Genomic DNA, 23,562 nt, shown 5'->3' on the forward strand with positions numbered 1-23,562 from the left:
TTCTCATGAGGGTGGCTGGGAGAAAACATGCAACCATGTGAGACAGGCCAGGGAGCTCAGCGGAGCCTCCAGAGGGTTCCGTGACAGCCCGGAATACCTACTGGTGAGCAGTGACCAATGGCAGGCCAGAGGCTGCCAACAGGAGGCTGCGTGTTCTATGCATCCTGATGGTGGCAGCAGAGACCTGCATAGCAGCCACAGGGCTCCTGGCCCTGGTTCACAGTGGCCTGGAGCCAATCAATTTCAGTTCTCAGCACATCTGAAACATAGTTGGCAGAGAGTGTCTGGCAGGGCTCAGGAGACAAAGCACTTCTCAACCCTGGCACACTGGTGCCCTTCCCTTCCAGCCACTGGGAGGGCTTGTGATAGGGAAGGCGGGTGAGCTGCTGACCCTGCATCCATGTGCGGGCTCAGAATTCACTCTTCTCATCACCGACTTCCACTAGAACCAGGGGAAATCATCCTAAGACAAGGAAGCATGGGGTGGAGAAAGCACAGCTACGGTCAAGTTCCCCACTGCTCCGCACAACCTGGCTTGTCTCCTAGCCCCTTCGCTAGAGGCGATAAAGTCTACATTCACACTTTGCTACAGCCAGACTGCTGGGAATACTTGACAGTCTGGCAAGGGATGGGATCCACTGTGAGGGCTGTAGAGTAGCCTTGGGGTACAAAGACAGTAGGGAAGGTTGGAACATGGGTCTTGAGGAGGAGCTCAGCTTGTGTGCTCCCTAGATAGGTAGGGCAGGACTATGGGAACATCCCAGACAGGTATTTCTGTGAGCAGCACCTAGGGCTCTGAGATTGGACAGATACTCTGAATATTCCCTGGTTCTGGTCAAGGATTGCCCATAGGACACCAGCGTTGATGTAGAGGCGGCCTGGACCCAGGTAGGAGTGAGGGACCGCCTGTGCAAATGCAGAAATGCCAAGAAAGTAGGCCCTGCTGTCTTTCACAGTCACGGGGCTAAGAAAGTCCAGCATGAACAAAATCAGCTCTTAGAAAGGGTGTCCTACCCCCGCCCCCCAGAACCTGAAGGCTGCTCTTGTAGCTCTGAATTGTCCTTGAGATGCAGTTTGAGGCTGTGTCTCGGTTCCTGCCTTGGTTGACATCAGTTTTCCAACTCAAGGGTAGAGCGTGGGCAGACCAAAGTCTTCTGCTGCCTCGGCGCTGTGTGTACTTATTTTGTGTAGACAGCGTAGGGATAGAATAAAACATACCTAGAGCTCTGACTGTAAACTAGAGCATCCGACACACTGGGAGATTACTGATGTGAGAAGGGATTGCTTTTCTATTATCTGCTTATCAATAGTGCTATCTTTCCTCCATGTCATCCCTCTTTTAGAAACAGGTAAGAACAGCTTAAACATCACATGTGTTCCCACCACAGACAATAGAGCTGCCCCCATGGAGCATGGGACATCGCCAACTTTACATGTTCCCTGCACTGGGTCCTGGAGCAGGAGTGCCTTTCCAGCCCTGACACAAGGGTTTTCAGCAAAGCTGGGAGAAGAGGTGCTTCAGTGAACTGACGAGTGGAAACCCGGCCACGGTAAGGGCCTAAGCGTTCTGTGCTGGCCTGTGACGCGAGGGAAGGGTGGCGTCCTGGCTTCACAGCTTCCCTGTGGGAAGCCTCGGGGCTTCATTTAAGACCAAGGTTAGTTCAGAGGGTGACCGAAGCCTGATTAGCCAACAGGGTCAATGCGGGCACAGGCTCTGTTAGTGTGGCTGAAGTGGTCCCCGCTGACTTTCTTGGTGTGCTTGAGCATGTATGGAAAGCTGCACTTCTAGGGGACCAGGGGTAAAGTGATGACCATTCAGAGGTGGCAGATATATAGTAGGTTTGGGCAAGGCAGTTCTATGAAGGAGACCCTGAGGGTCACGGATGAGGAGCTTGGGCCAAGAATTCTGTTCCCCAATAAGCCAGACACCCCAATGCCTCTGGGACTGGGGTGAACAACACTTAGGGACTACAGTGTAAAAAGGACAAGGCAGACTTTCTGCCCAGCTCTCTTGAGAACCTCAAATGATAGGTCAGAGAACAGGCTGTCTGGGGGACTGAGGAGCACGCGGTGTGAGGTAGGGTAGGGTCAAGTCCTGTGAAGATCCTCTGAGGACAGAGTGTGACATAGAAAGTCATAAAGGAGGGCTTAAGGTTCTGAGAGACCCTGTATAGTGGGTTCTTGAACATCTCCTGACGCCTCCCTCTCAGAGGGACAGGATGCTGCAGAGAGATGCTGGTGGTCATGGAGCAGAGAACTATAAGGTCCAGAGGACACAGAGTGCACATGACTATGGAAGGGTAAAGCAGGCTGGGTAGTGTAGGGATGGAGAAGAATTAAATCTGCGGAACTCTGAGGCCTTAATTCAGCCCATGCGTTGAGAACTGTGCGTTGGCCAAGGCTGAAGGGATTTCCCAGCACATGGATGCTTTGTCTCAGGGGAAGTGGGGGAGAGGTGGAGGGGAGAGGAAAGACAAGGTGGAGAAGTGGGGAACAACAGTGATGACTTTTCCACCTGTAGCCCGTTAATGCTCCGTGGCCAATTGTCACCTATGGTACGCAGTTTCTTGACACAGGGGTACTCAACAGAACTCTAGGCAGGAAGGACCGATGCTTCAGGCAAGGGCTGCAGCCCTGCCACCCACTCCATAACACCTGGATCCTAGGCCAGCCAAGTCTCTTAGTCTGGTGTTTCTATAACACATGTGGCTAGCCAGCTCTGGGAATTGGGGCTTTATGAGCTAGGGCTGGGACCAGGAGGGATGGGTGGGCCATGATTCTTCCTGTGCTGTCTCATTTGCTGGGGATCTGGGGTTTTCTGCAGTTCACTCTGTGGGGCTACCCAACTCAAAGGGCAAGAGGATCTGGGGGATGGGAAAGCTGACAAGAGAAAGGAGGGAAGAGAGCTGGGTACTTACAGCAGGAAGAGATGGGCACACTGATGGCCAAGATGACCCAGGCAATATCCATCTTGCTCAAGCAGATGGTGGCTCTGTGCTGGGGCTTGTCCCCTTCAGCCACGTGGGAGATGTTGCCCACTGTTCCTGGCTTCCAGGTCCCAGCAGGGACCAGGCGGTTGAGGAAGTTGCCTGTGGCTGTGGACGGCACTGTGGAAAGCGGTCTCGGTCCACTGTCGGTTGTTGTGGGGGAGGCCTCGTCCTTCTCCTCAACTGGAGAAACAGTGCTTTCCGAGACCCCAGAGGGCCAGGTTGGGGCCTGAGGGGTTGCCGATGCTCCCTGAGGGACGCCCTGGGAAGGGACTGAGACACTGGCATCAAAGGCAGCCTGGGTGGGCCCCGTGGCAGCCGTGAAGACCCCAGAGCTGGCAGACAGGGGTCTGTCAGTGTCAGGGGTGACAGCAAGCCAAGAGTCACTGTGGCTAGGGCTGTCCTGCACGTCACCATGAGGGCGCTGAGAAGGCACTGGGGCAGGCTGTGTACTGGCAGGGACACCTGAGGCTGCTGTGGCATCCGGTTCCCCTGCTGGGCTGGTAGATGTGGGGCCACTCCCCTGGTTGGCTCTGATAAGGCCTGGCTTGTCCTTCACAGGTACCAGGGTCGTGGGAGGAACCCACAAGGTGCTTCTGGGTGCTGTGGTTGGAGACACGGTCTGGGGCTGCGGTGAAGAGGAGTAGCCCCAAAGTGGGGTCCTGTTGGTAAGAGCAGAGGGGTCCGGCTCCACGGACCCCGAAAAGTTACCCTTGTAGATCTGGAAAATTTTCCCCAGAGGACGCTTCTGCCCCAGGTGTGTTGAGCTCTGATTTCGTCCCCTCTGGCCTTCCTTCCTTGCTGAGTGGCCACTGGGTACAGGTAGGATAGGACGAGATGAACCACCAGCCCCCTTCCTGGAAGAGCCTGGGGGTCTGGGGGGCCTACGAGTGGTGGCCCGTGGGGACACTGTGGGGCGGTTGGTGGCTCCTGCTGGCTTTGTTGGCAGGATGGTGGGGGCAGCATCCCCTGGGGGGCGGCCCTCTGAGTGGGAGGATGTGGTTGCCATGGCAGCTGGAGGGGAACCTGTGGGCAGAGGGCTTTCAGGATGGGGGACGGCAGCTGTCACAACAGTGGATGTGGTGTCTGTAGGAGGCTGCCTTTCTGGATGAGATGCGGTTGTTTCCATAGTAGCTGCAGCCTGCGAGGTGCGTCCATCAGGTTTGGGGTTCAGTGTCACCACGGAGGAGAGTCTGGTAGAGCTGCGAGGGGCTGTCACCATGGTGCCTGGAGGGCTGCCTGAGGGAAGGGTCTGCAAAGATTCCCTGGGAGATGGTTCCTGGACAGCGAGTACCAGTGCTTTGGTCAGTGCCAAGGTCAGGAGAAAGCCTGGACGGGGAGAGAGAGAGGAGAGCGGTGAGGAACAAAGGTGTTACTCACAGCCAGGCCATCCTCACTGAGGACTCTGAGGAAGCCCTGGGGATGCAGGAAGGCTATCTGGAGCATTCCTCAGGCCACATGGGCAACCTGGCACTCTGAGCCATAAGAACTGCATGCACAGCTGGGGGACGTCTCCACAGAGGGAGGAAGGATGCTACTTATCCAAAAGACAGCAGCACCAGGTGATCCTGAGGCAACCAGACCATCCAATCCCACCCTTTTTCTCTTTCTCTAATTCCCACCATCCCTCTGCCTCAGTACACTGTCTTGGAAGGGGACGGGGAGCCTGGGAGGCTTGTCACTTCTATGCCACCCGCCAGCTGGGGAGTAGTCAAGGCCAGCCTGAACCCTGAGCCACTCAGAGCCAACTGGGGGAAGGCTTGGGTGGGAGAGCTTACCAACTCCTATTCCTTTTCTTGAACAAGAACACAGTGCCAATGTCAGCCCCCTGCTCATTCAGATTCACTTACTCCACACTTCCCTTCCTGGCACTCTAGAGTACAAACAGGGCAGACTCTCAAGTAAAGCAATGATGCCCTGGTGCCATAGGGGCAGGATGGGTAGAAGAGGGCATGGGTCCAGAGAAGGGCAATCGGAGCTAGCTTCCCTAACACCATAGTAGAGTCTGGGATGGAAAATGCTGAAGAAAGACCATTGGCTACTGGGGGTTTGTTGTCAAGTGCTTTCCCCGTGGTTCCTCCTGTAGCTGAACTTGAAGTCCACATTGGTACTGCTTGGCCTTTTTGAGTAGAGGAGCCCTTTAAAACAATACAAAGAGGGCTGTGTAACGATGGATGCCTTATAAGTTTATTGAGAAAATGCAAAAGCATAAAATTCCGTGAGTTTGAAAGCCTTCCTAAATATAAATGTTTATAAAATTGCAGCACCTCTAGGCAGTGCTGGTGCACGCCTTTAATCCCAGCATTCAGGAGGCAGAGGCAGGTGGATCTCTGTGAGTTTGAGGCCAGCCTAGTCTATAGACCGAGTTCTAGGATAGGCTCCAAAGCTACACAGAGAAACCCTCTCTTGAAACCCTCATCCTGCCCCCCCCCCCAAAAAAATGACAGCACCATGTGCCAGTAACCCTATGGGTTGTTGTAGCACATAGGTTAGGGAGAGCTGGTCTCTGTTGCTGATGGGTGGCGGGACACTTTGATAAGGCCTGATTCTGACTTCTTAACACCCTTTGTCATTCTTGGACTTCTTTCCAACCCCATCTAGACCCCAGAAAGAAGTTAGAGATCTGACAACTCTGTCAGAGCCTTTCTGCATGTCACCATGCTCTAGAAGGGCAAGTGGCCACACTGGTGTTATGGGCAGGAAAGCAGCTAGCGGTGGGAGGCAGGGATTCATGGGAGTTTGGTGGAGATGGCGGGCTTTGGCTAGCCTTAAGGAAGCAGGGAGGGAGAAACTCCAGTGTGCCTGGAGCACCACTCAGTGTGTGGTGGGTTTTAGAATAACCCTTGGACCTAATATTCACAGCTAAGCCAGTACTGGGGAGGTTGGCGGGCCTCGTCTTTAACAGAGGCAACAGTGCCTACTGTCTCCAGGGCCAGTGGCCACCCTAAGCAAACCAGTTTTCTACACTCTCATTCACAAGTCAGCCCACACACTTGCGGTACATTCTGCTCATTCAAGTCAGTCCTGCAACCACGCTAACTTTCACCCTAGCAACCGCAACCACGCTAACTTTCAACCTAGCAACCGCTTGACAGGGTGGGAAATGAAGGCCCAGTGAGGCAAGGGAACAACATGTGTGAAGTCACACAGTCTCAGAAGCATGTGGAACCAGGGCTGTCTCTAAAGCATATGCTTTTCCTAGTTAACTGCCACCAGTGATGCAGGGGGAGGCAGAGGCCCATCAGCTGTACCCACGGCAGAAGCAATATGCTGCCTTGCTCCGATCTGTTTAGGAGCAATAAACTCACACCTTGTAGCTTGCCATCATAGGGATGGTCACAACCTTTGATGTACGAGGAACACTCTGATACAAGTTGGTCTCATGACTGTTTTCTCATGGCTAGAGAAAGAAATTCCACCCATTTCCCCACTAGAAGCCTACAGGGGCTCAGATCACCCCAGCCAGACCCCTTGACTGGAGTTCCTGTAGAATCTAGTTGACTGTCCTTACTGCCGCTGCTCTCTGGGTACCAGGCTCCCCAGACATTTCCAACTTCCATCACGTATTTGGACTCCAATCTTTGCTGCTATACATGCATAAATTTATTTCTGGGTGCCTTGGGGCTTTGAGCTTTGGTTCACATATATGAGGGGCCCTAGAGGTCACCTAAACCAACCTCTTCACTGTACAGAGAGGTGACCCAGAGGTGTGGCGCTCGCAACAGCACTTGGCTGGTTGGGGAGTATGCTCTGAATTGAAACATGCCCTGAGACTCAAAAGACTCTGGGAGCTCCTGACACTTAGAAAACTACCATGGCACTTCCCCTGGTTTATGCAAGTAACAGATGTTTGCTAGCAGAGAGGAGACTTTGTTGGAACCTGCTGGGGAGCTTCAGGGACTCTGGGGGTGCGCCTTTCGCCGAGGTGGGGTTTTGAATGACACACGGTCCTGCCCATCAGCTCACCAAGCTAGGTGTGGGGGAATCATTTCTTTGGCTTGCTACTGTGCCCTGAATGGGGCCACTGGGCATTTGTTCTTGTCTCCCCCGGAAAAGTCACACAACAAGGAGACAGCCTGGATCAGAGCCATTATTTTAAAAATAAAAAAATTCATTTGTATCATAAAATAGCTACAAGGGTTGAACTGTCCAAGTCCTTCAACCTTACTGTCACCTTGGGTATGGAAATGAGACAAGAGCTTACACCCTTTCTCCTTAGCACAAAAGGTTAGCAAATGAAGGCTGTGACGTGTACTGTCACAGTGAACTGTGCAGGGCCTTCAACCAGGGGCTCCGCTAACACATGCAAATTTTCATTCAAGGCCCTTTGTACCGGTCCACACACACCCCCTCCCCACAATCTGGAGTGACTGCCTCTTTACATATCATTTGCATGGATTTGCATAATAGACTGATTCCAAATATGTAAGAGTCACTAAAACTAAAATCTAGCTTGACATACTTAAAATGTAGAGCCAAATTTAAAAAACGTGTCAGAGTGAGGATAAGTATGGGGGATGGGGGACAGTGGGAGCCCACAGACTGATGGGTGCCCAGATGTCACAGGAAGGCCTCCGCCTCTCTAGAATTCCCCCGCACATGTCATCTCCGAGGATGGAGAGGGAGGGCATCCTCCTCCTGTGTGCTTGGTTGACTGCCCACAGTCCATATTGGGCACAGGCGAGGAAGCGGCTGGAAGGGCAAACCTTTGCAGGCACATCTGTCCTCGTGGCATCTGGACAGGGGTGTGCTCTTATTAGCTCCCTGCTGCCATCGATAGAGGGAAGCCAGAGGACCTTGTTGGTAGCCACACAGCCGAGGAATGGTGAGCTGGGAATTCAGCAAAGCCTAGCTCTAAGGATTACATTTCAACCACTTTCGCTTAACATGCCTTTTCTGTTGTTTTTGTCGTGGCTGAAGATGGACACCCAGAGTCTTAGGCTCGTTAAATGAGCTTTATTGCTGAGCTCTCCTTCCCACCCTTAACTTCTGCTTGCCCCCTCCACTCTGCCCTCTACCGTCAAAGGCTACGATTTACCATCTTTGGGAATTCATTTTCTAGGCTGAGTTTTTTTTTTTTTTCTCTCTTACTTGGAAACTGTATGTTTAAAGTCTGTATACATTGATAGTTCATACAAGCAGTGTGATTTAATTTCCTTATTAATTGAAGCATCTTCTTAAGTGGATTCTCCTTACACACCCAGTTGATAAAGCAGGGTATTCCACCCACTGCCTTTTTAATCCTACCTCAGGCAATCAGAGGTGTTGGAGCTATGTCCCATTACTGGCAACTTGGACGGACATATCAGGTGACTGATGTGGCTAAGTCACGTCTGCAGGTTCTGATAAGTCCTTTTCCTTTTTTTAAAAAAAAAATGGCAAAAAAAAAAAAAGGCAACTCTTTCCTTTTCCGATGAGCCTAGCCGGGCATTTGTGACCACTTTGCCTGTCTAGGTCATAGCAGAGAAGATCTCATAGCTCCTGTATTTCTCTCAGGGACAGTGTTCGTCTTGTATTAGGAGTGTGTGGTGTGATAGGAATTCCTGAGGCCTCAGCCAGGCATTAAATGTGACAGCGAAGAAGCCTGCAGGACAGTCCCACCCTGGGCTACCACTGGATTGTCACCACCAAGGAGATGCTAATGAATGCCACCTAACAGAGTCCAGTCAACCCTCAGATTTGTGAACAGCTACGGCAAAGCACTTTCTTACAGCTTTAAGCCTGTTCACAGGTGTTTTTAGTTTTATTTCTTTATCCCTCTGAGACAGGAGCTCGTTAAGTAGCCTGTACTAGCCTTGAACTTGTGATCCTCCTGAGTGCTGGAATCGATGACTGTGTGCTATCACCCCTCGTGGGCATTTTTACTTTTCAAACTAGGACACAGTATAATGGTTTAAAGGGTCTGCCAAGGTCTTGCGTCATTAACTTGCAAAGCCACAGTACTGGGAAGCTAGCCCTAAGAGGAGGCATTTGGGATCAAGGGTACAGTGTTCAGGGGAGTAGTAGTCACGTTTGAGGGAATGGGTTCCTTTTAGAACAATACATTGGATGCTCTTTTCCCCTCTTGCCCTTCTCATGGATGGAAGAGCATGAGGACCCTTCTGGACACCAGCTCTTGACTTTGGACTTCCAGACTCCAGAATGCTGAGGAAACTGTAAGTTACCCAGCTGGGGCAGCACAGAGTATACTAGGACATTTGCGGATTTACATTCTGCATCTGGTGCCCCTCTTACACAACCAAAGTGTGCCTCTAGAACAGCAGGCCAGGCCTCAGCTGTTTCCTTCGTGGACAATGACCTACAACCTTGCCTAGAAATGAACTTCCTAATTCCAAAATTTTCTTCTACTCAGAAAGGGTTGTCTGGACCATTGGCATTTAACCCCTTTCACCTGATGATGAGAAGGCAAAGACTGCCCCCCCCCCAAGTAAAATGACTTAGAGTAACCACAGCTACAAGGGGGGGGGGGGGGGAGAGGAAGGGTTAGAAGGGGAAGAACTCAGGCCAGCACACAGCCTGGCTAATCCCACTGATGCTCCCTGCTCTTAGGGCTCTTTCTCAGTGTGTTCCCAGGACTCTAGTGTGCTCTGTTCTTTGAATTCCAATGGCTCCTTTTATTTTAAAAGCCACATACAAACTCTAGTTCTTTGGAGCATGGTTTTAACTTAGAATTAGGTTTGCATCATTGAGTTCAGGGGGTCTGGGTCACTGCTCTGAAGAGGTGCAATGCAGGTCTCGACCTTGACTAGGAGCCAGTAGCCCAAATCTTTGGTGCTTCCCCTTTTCTGGGCAGCCATGTTCCACAAGCTCCCTCCCATCAAGTCGGGCATCCATTCTTAGTTCAGAGCACTGAGCAGAGCTCCAGCCCTAACTGGGACTGTCACCTGGTGGGTTCCAGAAATGTCCAGAGATCATAGGTTCAACAGCTGGACTGATGGGGTCCGTGACTCACTGGGAATTGCTTCCCCAGAGCAGTCTCTAGAACACAGGCAAGCAAGAAAACCATGTGAGTCGGGCTTGCATGCCCTGACACACTTGTGGCCTCTGGCCAATGTGAGTTCATCTGGTGCTGTAGCTCTGGGAGGCTGAGAGATAGCAGCTTCCTAGCTAAACATGTATGTGAGTATGCAGGAACATGCGTGTGCTCACAATTACATACATGTTCATGCCTTCTCATTTCTCCCTGCTTCTGACCTCACGCACACAGAATGTAGCCCCTTTTCTTGGAACAAGAAACAGACAAGTATGATAAATTTGTAGGTCACATTTCCCCCATCATCTCCAAGTGATCATAAGGTTAAACCATTTGTCTAAGATCCAAAGGGTTGCCACATAGCAGTTCAGGATAAAACCTCAGGCTCCTTTGATCCTAGATGCTCAAGAAAGAGATCCTGAAGATGGAGGAATTTTTGATTCAGAAAAGTGTCCTGCATGAGCCGAAGAATGTAAGATAAAGACAACATTGTTACTGAGAATACAACCATTGTTATCAATGACTGTGATTTGAAACCCCATGCTCTTGAATACAGCAACACACAGGTAACTCCACAGCCTTTTATCTTCAGCCTTTGGTTATCCGCCTTTTATTCTGATTTGCTGGGAACTGTGTGTGTGTGTGTGAACCCTGTATTCTCTGAGCTCATCTCTCTGAATGGAAATAGCCAAGGCTTGATCTACTTCCCATCTGTGCTCTGGCTAAACCACCAGGGTTGGGATGGTGTCAGGTTCAATGTCATAGTCCTCCTATCGAGCTCAACAGCTGAGCTAGAGTACATATTTGCTGAAGAATGAGACCCTTTGAAATCCCTGTCTGCGATGGAATTTCTCTTTTCCATAAGTAACCATAATGGCACATCTAAACCTGCTCATTCTTCTTCAAAGTGATGTTGGCAAGCCCCTTGAGAGGCGGTCTTTGTTCCTTCTCATTTGGCTGAATGACCTCTGAGGCTAGACATGCAGGGTGTGGTCTTGAGGTACTTACTCTTAGAAGCCAGTGAGCAGGATGTCTGGAAACCTGAGCATCTCAGAAAAGGGATAACGTGGAAGGGAACTGAGGCAGAACCCTGGCCTTCAGGTCTAGCGAACTCCTAGCTACCAGCCAGCATTACATACTGATCAACAGGGAAGTGGATGTCACCGCCGTAGCCAAATCCCCCAGCTAAATCTTTGGCAGAGACAAATGACCCCCTTTTCAAACTCCAGTTTTATGAATGGAATGAGGAATAACTATAGCATCAGTCCTATGTTTAAGAATGTTGCTAGGGGCAACAGTGAGTGAACTAGCATCCCCACGTGGTGTGGTATTCAGTGATCATCCTGGGTTTCAACACGGGGTGGGGGTGGAGAAACAGGCATTAAAGGTCTTCCTTCTGCCTGCCTCTTTCTAAAGCATCATGATTTCTGTGCTAGATACAGGTTCCTCCCACCCCCAAAGAAGAAGGAAACACAGTAGAGTGTCACAGAGCTATCACACAGGACAGAATAAAGCTGGAGGAGACTGGTCCCTGCAGACTGAAGGTGTGGTACTCCCTCCTGTTCTAGAAGGGAGTAAAATCAGCTGAGGGAGCATGTTCTGAGCGAAGGGGTCCCTTGAAGACTCCCCAGACAGTGAGAGTCAGAGGTAGATGGATGAAGAGGTCAAGGCGGCCTTTAATAAGATTACAGGATCATCAATATTCAGGAGACATCTTGTTGACATCAGAGGAGAGAGAACAAGTGCTGAGAGCCTGTGGCTCTGCCCAGTTAACAAAAGGGAGGCCAGGTGGAGTCAGAGGGAGGTTAGAGGAAGCTGTCAGAGTTCCAGTGAAACAGGAAAAGCCCTGGGGACTCAGTGTGCAACATGTGACCACAACAAATGACAGTATTGTACATTTCAAAATAACCAAAAGAAAAGGTTCAAATCCCGGATGTGCTGGTGCACACCTTTAATCCCAGCACTTGAGAGGCTCAGGCAGGTTGCACCGTTGAGGCCACCAGGTTCCATAGGGAAACTGTCTCAAAACTAAAGTATAAATCTCCAAGCCAGTCAAAAGCAAAGTAAGACAGCCAGGCGGGGCACAAGCCTTTAATCCCAGTACTCGCTAGGCAGAGGCTGGTGGATTTCTGAGTTCAAGGCCAGCCTGCTTTACAGAGTAAGTTCCAGGACAACCAGGGTTACACAGAGAAATCCTATCTCAATCCCTACCCCCAAAGCAAGACTTTTGAGAAAATGTCCCATGTCTTACAGAGTAGAGCAAGAGGGTTTCAGCCAGGAGATCAAAGTCAACAGTGGTTGATGTTGGGGGGGGGGGTCTTCTGTTTTGTGTTGATTTCATTGGTCAATAAAGAAACTGCCTTCACCATTTGATAGGCCAGCCATTAGGTGGGTGGAGTAGACAGAACAGAATGCTGGGAGGAAGAAGGCAGTGAGACAGACGCGATGAAGCTCCGACCCAAGATGGATGTAGGCTAGAATCTTCCCGATAAGCCACCACCTTGTGGTGCTACGCAGATTATTAGAAATGGGTTAATCAAGATGTGAGAGTTAGCCAATAAGAGGCTAGAACTAACGGGCCAGGCAGTGTTTAAAAGAATACAATTTGTGTGTTGTTATTTCGGGGTGTAAGGCTAACCATGCAGGAGCCCGGCGGGACGAAAAGCAGGCCTGCTTACCTCACTACAACTGGTCATGCTAGAATCATGACAGTTTACACATAGTTATGAAAATCGGCACCTTGCCTTCTCAGTTTGCTCCCTTAAACCTATAATCCCAGTGTAGTTACAAAAACAAAACAAAAAACACCAGAAAAGTCCCAAGTTGAGGAACACTTTACCAATGCCTGGCCTATACTCCTTGGAACTGTCAGGGTGGGGCCCGTGGGATGGCTCAGTGGGTAAAAGTGCCACACAGCCTAGTGACCTGAACTCCGTTCCTGGAACCCACAGAAAGGTGGAAGGAGAGAACCAACTCCATAAAAGTTGTCTTCTGATATCCACACACGTGCCTCACACATATACACACAGTCAGGCTAAAAACCATCATGTCTGTGTGGAGCCTAAGAATCATGAAGATTAAATATAGTTATGGGTTCCTGGAATGGAAAAAGAATACTAGGCAGAATCGAGGGACAGCGTGGTGATAATGGTGCAGCCCATGGTTATTAACCTTGACAAACTATGCCATGCTTTAGGAAATGTAGACTCAAAAGGCCGAAAGTAAAAGCAATGTTCTCACGTTAACAGCCAGACCATGCCTACAAGGACCCCGACACCAGTGACCCATGATGCTTCCCTCAGACAACTGCGCCCTAACTCCTGAGGAACCATGGCACCCTACTCAAAGGGCCAGTTTCAAGGAACAAAGATTTCTACTGTAAAACTGAGTGCTTACAAAGACAGAGGGGCCACTTCTCTCCAGATGTGGACCCCACACAGGTGTCTCACAGGATAAAATCGACCATCCCCAATACTAGAAAGATTTCTACCCCCCTCTCAGCGGTGCAGGCCCTGGCTGGGAAGGCACCTGCTGCCTTCTTGCTATGTGTTCCAACACATGTTCTTCGTCTTTCACTCTTTTGGTAAATTCTTTCACTGCATGTCACTGGCCTTCTAGATACTGTCTTGTGTCTGAGGAGACTGAATACCAAACATCTAGGAACCTACTACAGAGACGAGAGTTTCCTTCTGGGCTCAAAGCCTAAGCTTTCAGAAGGCTTTCATCTTTGTTGGGGGTGGGGTGGGTGTGGACAGCTGACAAGATTACTCCACACATAGGTGTGGGTATCTACCGTTCTACTCTTCCTTCTCTGTCTTCTATCTACAGAAGCTGACAGCTGCAAACCTGTGTAGGGTGATGCTTGATCACATCTCAGTGAGCTCCCCACCTGATCCAAGAACTCAGATCAGCAAGCCTTGGCGGTAACAAGTGGATGGCCTTAGATCTTGCAGGGTTAGACTCTCTGAGGCTGACTCATTGTCTGGCCTGCACTCTAGGCACAGATTTAAAAGTTCTGTTGGAGTTGAACCCAAGACAGCAAGACTGCAATCCAAGCTGAAACACCTCCCTTGAAAGACTCCAGCCCAACACTGAGGCTGGCCCATCAGAGATGGGCCCTTGGCTATCCTCTCTTGAAGACATTCTCACTAGCAATTGGAGGTGGCTGACCCCACTTCTAGTAATGGGACTGAGAGGTTGTTTCTTGTCTCTGAGATGTTCCTAATTGATCCTTTCCTACACGGCCCCCCATGTCTTTTCACCGAGTCATATCCCATTGGCTGACCAAGTTTGGGAAAAAAAAATTATTGTCCTACCAACCCCTCTCACCGTTTATCAGCTGGCATTTGCTGTATGACCTAAGCATCGCCTGTTGCAGAGTGACACAGAGGAGTGATGGTCCCTCTCTGTCCTCCGGGGAGTAGTGGAGTGCTAGGAACACGGCTGCCCCTGACTGCAGTGACTGGTTCAGATCTCTCTTCCGCTCCCACGTTACTTGAGCTCTGTGTGGTTTAGTTTCCTCGCCATAAGGTGATGCTAACCATATCCTCACTGTAGGCTTCCTGTAAGGATCGGAGAGCTATTGTATAAGGGATCTGTGACACTGCCTGGCACCTGGTGATGTCAGGGTCAACACTCTTCAGCAGGAGAGCCACTAGCAACACGGGACTAAGCACTCAAAATGTAGTTATATGCTATGGGTTATAAATTCCGCCTCAATTTTGAAGAGCTAAAGTATGAACATAAAGGAATATTCCCTCACATTGTATATTAATTAAACACTGAGATACCAACATGTTGGGCATTCTGGTACATACTAATTTAAATACATCACTAAAAGTAATCTTCCTTATCATGTATAATTTAAAATTATATTTGGAGTTTATATTGTGTTTCTATTCATCAATGTTGGCCTAAGTATTTGCTTTAAACAACAAGTTAGGGCATCAAAATCACCATAGCGGAGGTTGTTCCGTCACGGGAATACTTCTAAGCACGGTCACCGACAGCATCAACGGCACCTGGAGATCTATGTAATAAACACCTCAGTTGTTAATGGATTAAGTTAGAGGCCAACAAACTCCAGGTGGTTCTGCCCTCAGGAATTCAGAACTAGTTTCTGGTTCTGGGCTCCGCTGCTGTGGCCAGGATGGGGCAGGGTTGGGGAGCCACACAGCAGTGACCCTCAGAAGAATCTGACAGGAACAAGCAAGTGCCCCGCAGCCAATTCCTGTCCCACCCTGCCTGGCTCCTTTGGATGTGAACTTTTTCTGGGTACCATGCCCTCTGGCTGGCTGGCTCCCCTGCTTTCTGCACTCTTTTAATCTAAAGCATGCCAAGAACAGATGGAACGGAAGGCCGTCTGCCCTTGGTAAGATTAATTTGCATTTGTAAAGCATGACCTCAAAAGACATGCTTATGATTCCTGGTTGGTCCTGTGTTCAGTGCAGACGGAATGAGGGCAGCCAGGCACTGAGGGCAAGAAACTGAGGGAAGCTGCAGAAGCAGGAGGCAGTCCCTGACAGAGGGTGGGTTCCTGATGAATCTGCTTCCTGGGGACATTGCACGCCCTGGGGAGACTTGGGGAAGCAGTTGACATTCACATAGTTGTTTCCTACTGTGGATTTATGATATTGTTTTCTTTTGAACTTCTACTGAATGATGTATTTTAATTGGTGAAGCCCAAATTCTGCCTTTGGTCTTCATTGAGGTTACCAAGAGGGAGATGAGTCCAGAAAAGAGGGATAGAAATGACCACTGGGAAGGGAAGGACTTGATCAACCTGACTATTTGACAAAGGTGCCAAAACTGAGGCTGAAGAAAGGTGGCTTCTTCATGGGGCTGGGTGAGCTGGATGTGGAAGACTAAAATCATCCTTCACCCTGCACAAAAATCAGTTCAAAGCAGAACAAAGACCTAAATACAAGACCTGAAATATTGAAACTGCTGGAGGATAATATAGAAGAAACACATTGAGATAGGCATAGGCAAGGAACTTCCGAATAGGACTCCAGTTACCTTAGGAAATAATGCCAAGGCCAGACAAATGTGATACTGTCACATGAAAAGAGTTCTATTACCTTCTCCAGTGCTGTGGCAAAATACCTTACAAAAGCAACTTAATAAGGCAGAATTAAGAACTCAAAAAAAAATTAAAAACCCAAAGAACAAATAATCCAATAAAGAGGCAAATGAGAAGACAGTTTTCCATTTACCTAAAAATGACAAGTACATGAAAAAATGCAACATTTTCAGCCACTGGGAAAATGTAAATGAAACCTATGTTAAGGTGTAATTAAATTATGCTAATAAAAAAGGAGAAAGAATACCACATTTAGATTTCATCTCACCCTAGTTAGAATAGCCATCATCAAGAGAACACAAAACAAATTCTGGTGGTGTGTGTGTGGGGTGGAGAATTGATACAGGAAAATTTATACACTGTTGATGGGAATATGAATCCATCTGATCACTACAGAAATCAGCAAGGATGTGTCTCAATGAAAAGCAGGACTACTGTATGATCCATCTGTATCACTTATGAAACACCCAGGCATCAAAGCCAGCTACAGTGGAGCTATTTTCAGACCCATGTTTATCACAGCCCCATTGGCAATAGATAGGGCATGGGATCCGGCTAGGTGGTCACCCACTGATGAAAGGATAAACATCTGTGAACACACATGCAGTGGAGTGATGCTGAGCCTCAGGGGATGAACTCAGGTTATTTTCAGGAAAATGAAAGGATCCTCAAGATCCTACAAGATGAGTCAAACTCAGAAAAGCAAACCATATACTTTCCTTCACTGTGGAATCTAGATTTAAAAAGGACAGTAAGTAGGAGGAGGGCTATTTGGGAAGAGGAAAGGTAGAAATAAAGAGACGAGGAACAAGAAAGGACAATGTGGGGGTGGTTAATAAACAGAACAAGATTTGCTGAGCTCAAGTCATGCTTTCTTCTCATGAGTGGGAAGAGGGCTTCAGAGACATGTTCACTGAGGTGTGGCATCAATACAGACACTGCCTTGGTTCTCCACCTCTCATTTGAACTTCAACTTACAGGTATCTCTACTCACAGTGACCTTGGCTTGAAGTCACAGCAAAAAAAAAAAAAAAATACAGCTGTGACAGCTAGGTCTATGGTGGTGGCATGAGACTCACACCTGAGATTCTGGTCACCACTCACTACTGTTCCCAGCTTGCATTTGGTCTTGGGGATACTAGCATACATAGGAGACTAAAGGTAGACAAGACATGCGGTAGGGATTCTTCAGTAGTGTAACTTTTTGAGAGTTGCTTATGCTTCTGAAGTCAACCTCAATAAACTCATTAGTTTACCAGGCTAGGTTTCGAAGGCATCTTTCTTTGGTCTTCAGTGCCTATGTAGGATGAGCAGACATTTCTTATGTATCCACAGGAAAAGTCACCTGATACTTGGCATCTGAATCGGGACTGACAGAATCAAAGATGAATGAGGGTGGAAATCTCAGGGTGTCCATCTGTCCCCATGTGGCCTGGGGAGACAAGCCTCCTTGCTGTGGTGGTAGATGTGTGGTCCCAGCTATGGGTGATAAGTGTTTGTACAGAAAGAACTGCCCATGTAAAGTAGAAATATCCAAGGGCAAAGGGTACTGTGGGACAATGGTCTGTACCCTGCCACTTGTATTTTAAATAAATGCTGATTGGCCAGTAGCCAGGAAGGAAGTACAGGTGGGGCGATAAGGCAGGAAGTAGAGGCAGGGCAACGAGAATTTTGGAGAAGGAGGGCCATGAGATGCTCACCTGAGATTTCAGTCATTACTCTTCTCTTGCCCCAGATGCATGAGGTTGTGAGAGATGCTCAAGTATACAGGAGTGTAGGGATAAGCCCTCCCCTTGGGGGCGGGCTGCCCTCGGGCGTATGTTTACTGATAAATTGGGCGCACAGACGCTGCTCGCCCCTTCCTGCCTGCTCCGGGTACTCCGCTGGAACCTTGGTTTCGTGAGTCTGGTTTTGTCATTAAACTTGTTCAAATACCTATTATCATTGGTCCTCATTAATCCAACCGCCACATTTGGCGCCCAACGTGGGGCTCGAACCCACGACCCTGAGATTAAGAATCGCATGCTCTACCGAAGGAGAACATCGCCCCCATGTCAGCTTGAAGCAATCTTAGAGGACGACGTCCCCTCTCCCAACAGAGTTTGCCCTCAGGGTTAGGGACATCTTTTAGTGGTTGGTTTGGGGTTGAGGGGATGGGGAGATGTTTTATGGAATTAGGGGTATGTTAAAAAAAAAGAAGGGGATTAACTGGTTTGATGGGATGATTGGTATTTGTGAGTTACTGTTTTTAGAAAATTGTATTGGTACTGTTTCCTGTATATTGACATATTGAATATTGAATGTGAGTGTCCCTACCTCTATTTTGTATAAGAGTATGCTTATATTGTATTGATACATCTACCATATCACAATGTACATTTCTACCTCTGATACTATTTATGTAATAACATTGTTTACATTTGATATGTAATGACATTGTTGACAGATGACGATCATTGTCTTCATGTATTGCACAGTTGTTTATTCTTTTAGTCTTCAAGTTAGATAGGTATTGAGAATTTTATGTTGGTCATGTTTATTTTTAGGTTAATAAGGTATTCTAGATACATAGAAATTATATTTAGTATAGATTCAGCCTCTTTAAAGAGCTGTAGAAAATGGCCTTTAAGCTAACCTAGAATTCTGTGCCGAGACACAATTATTCCTGGCGACGCCACTCTACTCCCGAGAGAACGTTGAGCACCAAAGACACTCCACTGGGAGCTTGTCTTCTTGGCAGAATTGGCCTTTGGGTTAAGAAAAGCCCATACCTCATCTACTGACAAAGTTATGAAACAGGATTGTCTTATCTTGCCAAGACAGGGTAGGATAATTCTAAGAAAATTCCTTGCATTTGATAATGGTATGTCAGTTATGCTAGGCCTTAGCCAAAGTTGGTTGACTCAACATTGCAAACGAGAATTTGGGTGATTGCCCAGGTAGTCTGTTGTCTCTGTCATTTATGGCACATTTTGGATATCTCTCATTTGTTAAGTAATATTTATTCCCTTCTAGGATCTTTGAAGGAGTTGAAGATTATATAATTGTAATTACTCTCTACATTATTTAGACTCCTTGAGATTGAATGTCTGGCAAAACTTTCGTTCTCAATATTGTTTGTTATATCTATTATTTATTATTATTGTTTATAGTTGTATTTGGGTTAGTTCTGTCTTATTTAGACAAAAAGAGGGAGATGTAGGGATAAGCCCTCCCCTTGGGGGCGGACTGCCCTCGGGCGTATGTTTACTGATAAATTGGGCGCACAGACGCTGCTCACCCCTTCCTGCCTGCTCCGGGTACTCCACTGGAACCTTGGTTTCGTGAGTCTGGTTTTGTCATTAAACTTGTTCAAATACCTATTATCATTGGTCCTCATTAATCCAACTGCCACACAGGAGACTGGAGGCTGACTAGAGGTTGAGGACCATTAACGGCGCATCTTCCTGAGCTGCCTATTCTTTAGGTAACCCCAGGAAACTCATCATTCCACCAGGGTGGATTTGGGTTCATCTTTTTTTGATCCTCTCTGGTTCTTTATGCCTCCCCTGGTAAACACACAATTGTGTATTATGCTAAGGAACTCTTTGGCTAGCAAGGTTTCATGACGCTTTCTGAAAGGAGCTAAGGCTCTCACAGACCCATGAAAAAGGATTTGAACTTAAGTGGCATCAGCTGTATCCGATTTACTGGCAACAGGGAGAACACCGATTGTAGAAGTGGTGGCAGGCACAGAGCTGATGGAAGAGGTGGTCAGGAGACGGTCTTCTATTTGGTTCTGCTCTGTCCCAGGTAAGTGTTGTTAAGCACCTTAATATAATACTAGGTTATATATCCCAAACATGCCTGAATCATCTCACCCTCCAGATTCTTACTATGTGATGTAGATTCACGGACTAGGTCTGTGTTCCTTCCCTTATATCTGTGAGTATGGCAGGAGTGATTCTGAGTTCCAAGGCTAGGCCATGAGCAAAGACACTTAGTGAGCCTGGGGTGAGAGACTGTGCAGAAGCTGCCGGAAAGCTCAGTGACACCTCGGCTGTGCAAGCTGGACCATCTGAGGATGAGTTGAGCTGTGGCCCATCAATCTGAACAAGAGCTGCCTCAGAACAATCTTGTCAGTGAATTCTGCTTCCTCATCTCACAGTCAGGGGTAGATGGAATAGTTCTTTTAGGGATATTATATTCTAGTTCTCTGTTTTAAGCAACTGCATTCCATCAAATATACGCACTATTGTTTTATGTAACAGAAAGACAAGGAAAAAGAATTCCTGCTGATTAAATATGACACAATTCTTCCTTACGCTTACAATGATTATTCTCCATTTATGAAAGAGCTCCTTTTGGCTCGTCTAGACCGTTTTATCACCTCCCCTCCCGTTCGGCACATGGCATGTAGCTGTCAATCCTCTCTCAAGCATCTCGGGAACAAAACACGGCCCCTGCTCAGCTGTTTGGATGGCGCTGTCTTTCCTCTGCCGTCACATGGAACTTGGCGGTTCCTCTGAAATATGGAGTGGAGACCATTCTTTCTTTAAACATTTGTTCCAAAAACCTCACCCTTCCGTCCTGCCACTCCGCTTGCAGCCCCTCAGCAGACACTGAGTGCTGAGTCACAGGTCTTTGTGAAGAATTCAGAAACACGAGTGGTGGAGATGGTTGGGTGTGTAAGGTGCCTTTTTTGTAAGTCCAAGTGCCTGAGTTTGGATCCCCACCATCCACGCAAAATCCTGGCGTGTTGGAGCACACTCGCAATCCCAGCGCTGGGAAAATGACTAGCTCCAGATTCAGTGATTGTTCATAGATTGGAGAGCAATATTGCTAGATAAAACTAGATACTGACTTCTAGTTTTCATGCACACCCCCTCCCCCCGCCCCACACAACCATTAAGCACAGTGCCTCTAATGCAGCAATGAGAAGGGGAATAGTTATCACCAGCGTTCACCCCTCACCGAGTCACAAGTGTGGTCTGAGCCCGAGGGACCATGACTTGCATCCTGGTTTCAGAGATATTAAAATGAACTTGTTTCTCTAGCAACACAGACCCAGATGAACATACGTCTTTAATTAACAAGGTCCCAATTTTGAACCTCAGGGGGTTTGAAGCTCACCTAAACCAACTCTTCTGAGTAAATAGTAGCAGCACTTTTGCACAACCGAATACCCTGGGGCGACATTCAGACCCTTTTGGCTGCGGCTGTGCCCTGGAAGTACGCAGGTCTAACTACAGGATTCTTGCAGGTGCCAACCCACAAAGCACATGCCTGCCCTGCCTCCTCCCTTCCTCTAAGCTCAGAAAGGATCTTGGTTTGCATAATGAATTATGCATCGGAGTGTGAGGTGCTGATCATTTTAAAGTAAGAACATCAAAACTGAACCATAACTAGTTTTTAAAAAGCATGTGCTTAGCACTTATGCCAAATGAATGTGTAAAGGAAAGAGCCAAATTAGAAACTTATATCTCCGTTTAAAAAAAAAAAAAGATTCTATGACATGTAAAGTAAAATCTGACAGGCTCCTGCCACCAGCCAGGGAGGCTGCCTGGTTCCTTAAACCACTCTCTGAGTTGGGCCTGCCAGGGTTGCTTGTAGGGTGTGGGTGAGGGGTTCTAGGAGGGTGGTGCAGAGGGGAGGCACCACACAATTCGTGAGAGCTTCGCTTCTAGGTCAGGTGTTTCAGAGGCCATCTCCAGATCAGAGGTTAATGTTCAATCCCGGGTCCTTCTGGGTCCAACCTTGGAGTTCATTCTATTTCATTCTGGGTCACAGACATCCACACAAACCCTAATGTTTCTGCTCCATATAGCTCACCATAATGGATGAGGGTCTTAGCAAAGCTTCCGTAGCAATGGGGCTGAGCTGTGTGACTCTCCGAGTGCTGGCTCATTCTACTGTGCCCCCTGAAACATGGCTGAAGTCGTTCAAATATATGGCCATGTCTAATGGGGGCTACATGTCAGTGCTGAGTTCCCAGCTGTACACATCTGGGCATCTTACTGGCCAAGTTTCACTGGCACATGGCCTATGTGGTGGCTACTATGATCTTACTGCAGATATGAGGCCTTCCATGACACTCTCTGTGATATATGGCTTTGCCACGCTTTCCAAAAGGCTGTGGGGTGGTTTATGTCGAAATAGGCACCAATAGAAAGTCTTGTAACAAAAACACTGAGCTTGAGATTTCCCAAAGGAAAGAGAGCAGAGAATGAGTAAATGCAACGGAGGGGACCAACCCATCTCACTGTTAATCAACCTTACTGAAGGGCATAGCACACGATGCTTCCAGAAGGCCCGCGGACAGAGAGAGCAAGCCCCCCTTTATGAAGGGACGTTAGGGCAAACGGGCTCCATGACTAGACTTGGAGAGGAAGCAAACACAACCCTGTTCATTCCCTGGAAAGGACCGATGGTGGGGGTCGGTGTGGGGAGAGGGCAGTGCAGTGAGCCAGCCCCGAGGATGTGGGAGGGGGAGAATTAGTCCCATCCCCCATCTGCCATGTATGGCATAGGCGAGGAAAGATGCTCTCTACCCCTTGCTACCTGCTGGTGGGAGGACTGGCCTGGTGCCCCACTAGCTGCTGTACTAGGGAAAGCAGGCTCTGCACCTCACCTGGGCAGCACAGCAGAGCTGACCCTGTTGATAGGGACATGGCTGAGCTGCCCTGAGAATATACGGGTGGGAGATCTCGTCCCGTCCGTAATCTGCCATAGGGTGGAGTGAGCGAGTGAGAGATTCTCCCCACCACACACACCCTTCACCACCTGTGAATGGTGGGAGAGCTGGCCTGGCACCTCACTGGCAGCAGCACTCAGGAGAGCGGGCCCTGCACCTCTCCTGGGCAACACAGTAGAGCTGGCCCTGGTGGTGTAGGTGAGAGAAGAGGTGACCTGGCCCTGTCCCTTGCTACTTACTGCATAGAGTGAGCTAGCTGGGGCAGTGCTGGAGAGCTCCCCCTCATGTTGAGGATGAGGGAGAGCTGGAGGGCTGACCAACCCAGCAACCATCTAGACCAGAACCAGGGCTATCCCAACATCTTTTCACGCATTACAGATATTGGTCCATCCCAACATCTACCTTATCCATGATCTGCTGGAGCATGTAAAAGGGGTAGGGCTGCACACACAAAGCTGCAGCATCTTCAAGACACTGGGCAACAACAGGTTATCCAAGAAGAGTCCCAGTATCAATAGTATAGCAGAAACGACAGGCCTTGAACCAGACCAGCGGCTCATTGCATTGAACACTTGCTAGTGAAGATGTATGGACTGAAGGGTATACTGTGTGACTCACTGGGCCACATTAGAGTTTCTACGATGGGATTTTTTTCCTTTTCCTTTAAATTTTATTTTGTTCTATCTTGGGGGGAGGTTGCAAGGGCAGAGGGCAATTGTGAAGGGTTGGGATTGAGATGTATGATGTGTGAAATCCACAAAAAATCAATAAAACACTAAATTAGGAAAAATTAACCTCACCAAGCTTATTTAAAGTTGACTTATTTTGGACTCCATGAGTTATTCCT

The 23,562-nt window shown here is 48.4% G+C and overlaps 1 protein-coding gene across 7 annotated transcripts in view; it reads right to left on the bottom strand.

The window, feature by feature from the left end:
- Nucleotides 1-23,562, bottom strand: part of Tmem108 (transmembrane protein 108) — a 297,548-nt gene that overhangs the window by 11,971 nt on the left and 262,015 nt on the right. For all 7 annotated transcript variants that reach the window (XM_050139493.1, XM_050139491.1, XM_050139496.1 and 4 more), the window contains one exon: nucleotides 2,919-4,316. In XM_050139493.1, the coding sequence (XP_049995450.1) occupies nucleotides 2,919-4,316 (1,398 nt within the window). The remainder of the gene's footprint in view (nucleotides 1-2,918; nucleotides 4,317-23,562) is intronic.

Source organism: Alexandromys fortis, unplaced genomic scaffold (assembly GCF_014885135.2).
Source record: "Alexandromys fortis isolate MF-2015 unplaced genomic scaffold, M_Fortis_MF-2015_v1.1 scaffold_36, whole genome shotgun sequence".
In the NCBI taxonomy this organism is placed as follows: Eukaryota; Metazoa; Chordata; class Mammalia; order Rodentia; family Cricetidae; genus Alexandromys; species Alexandromys fortis.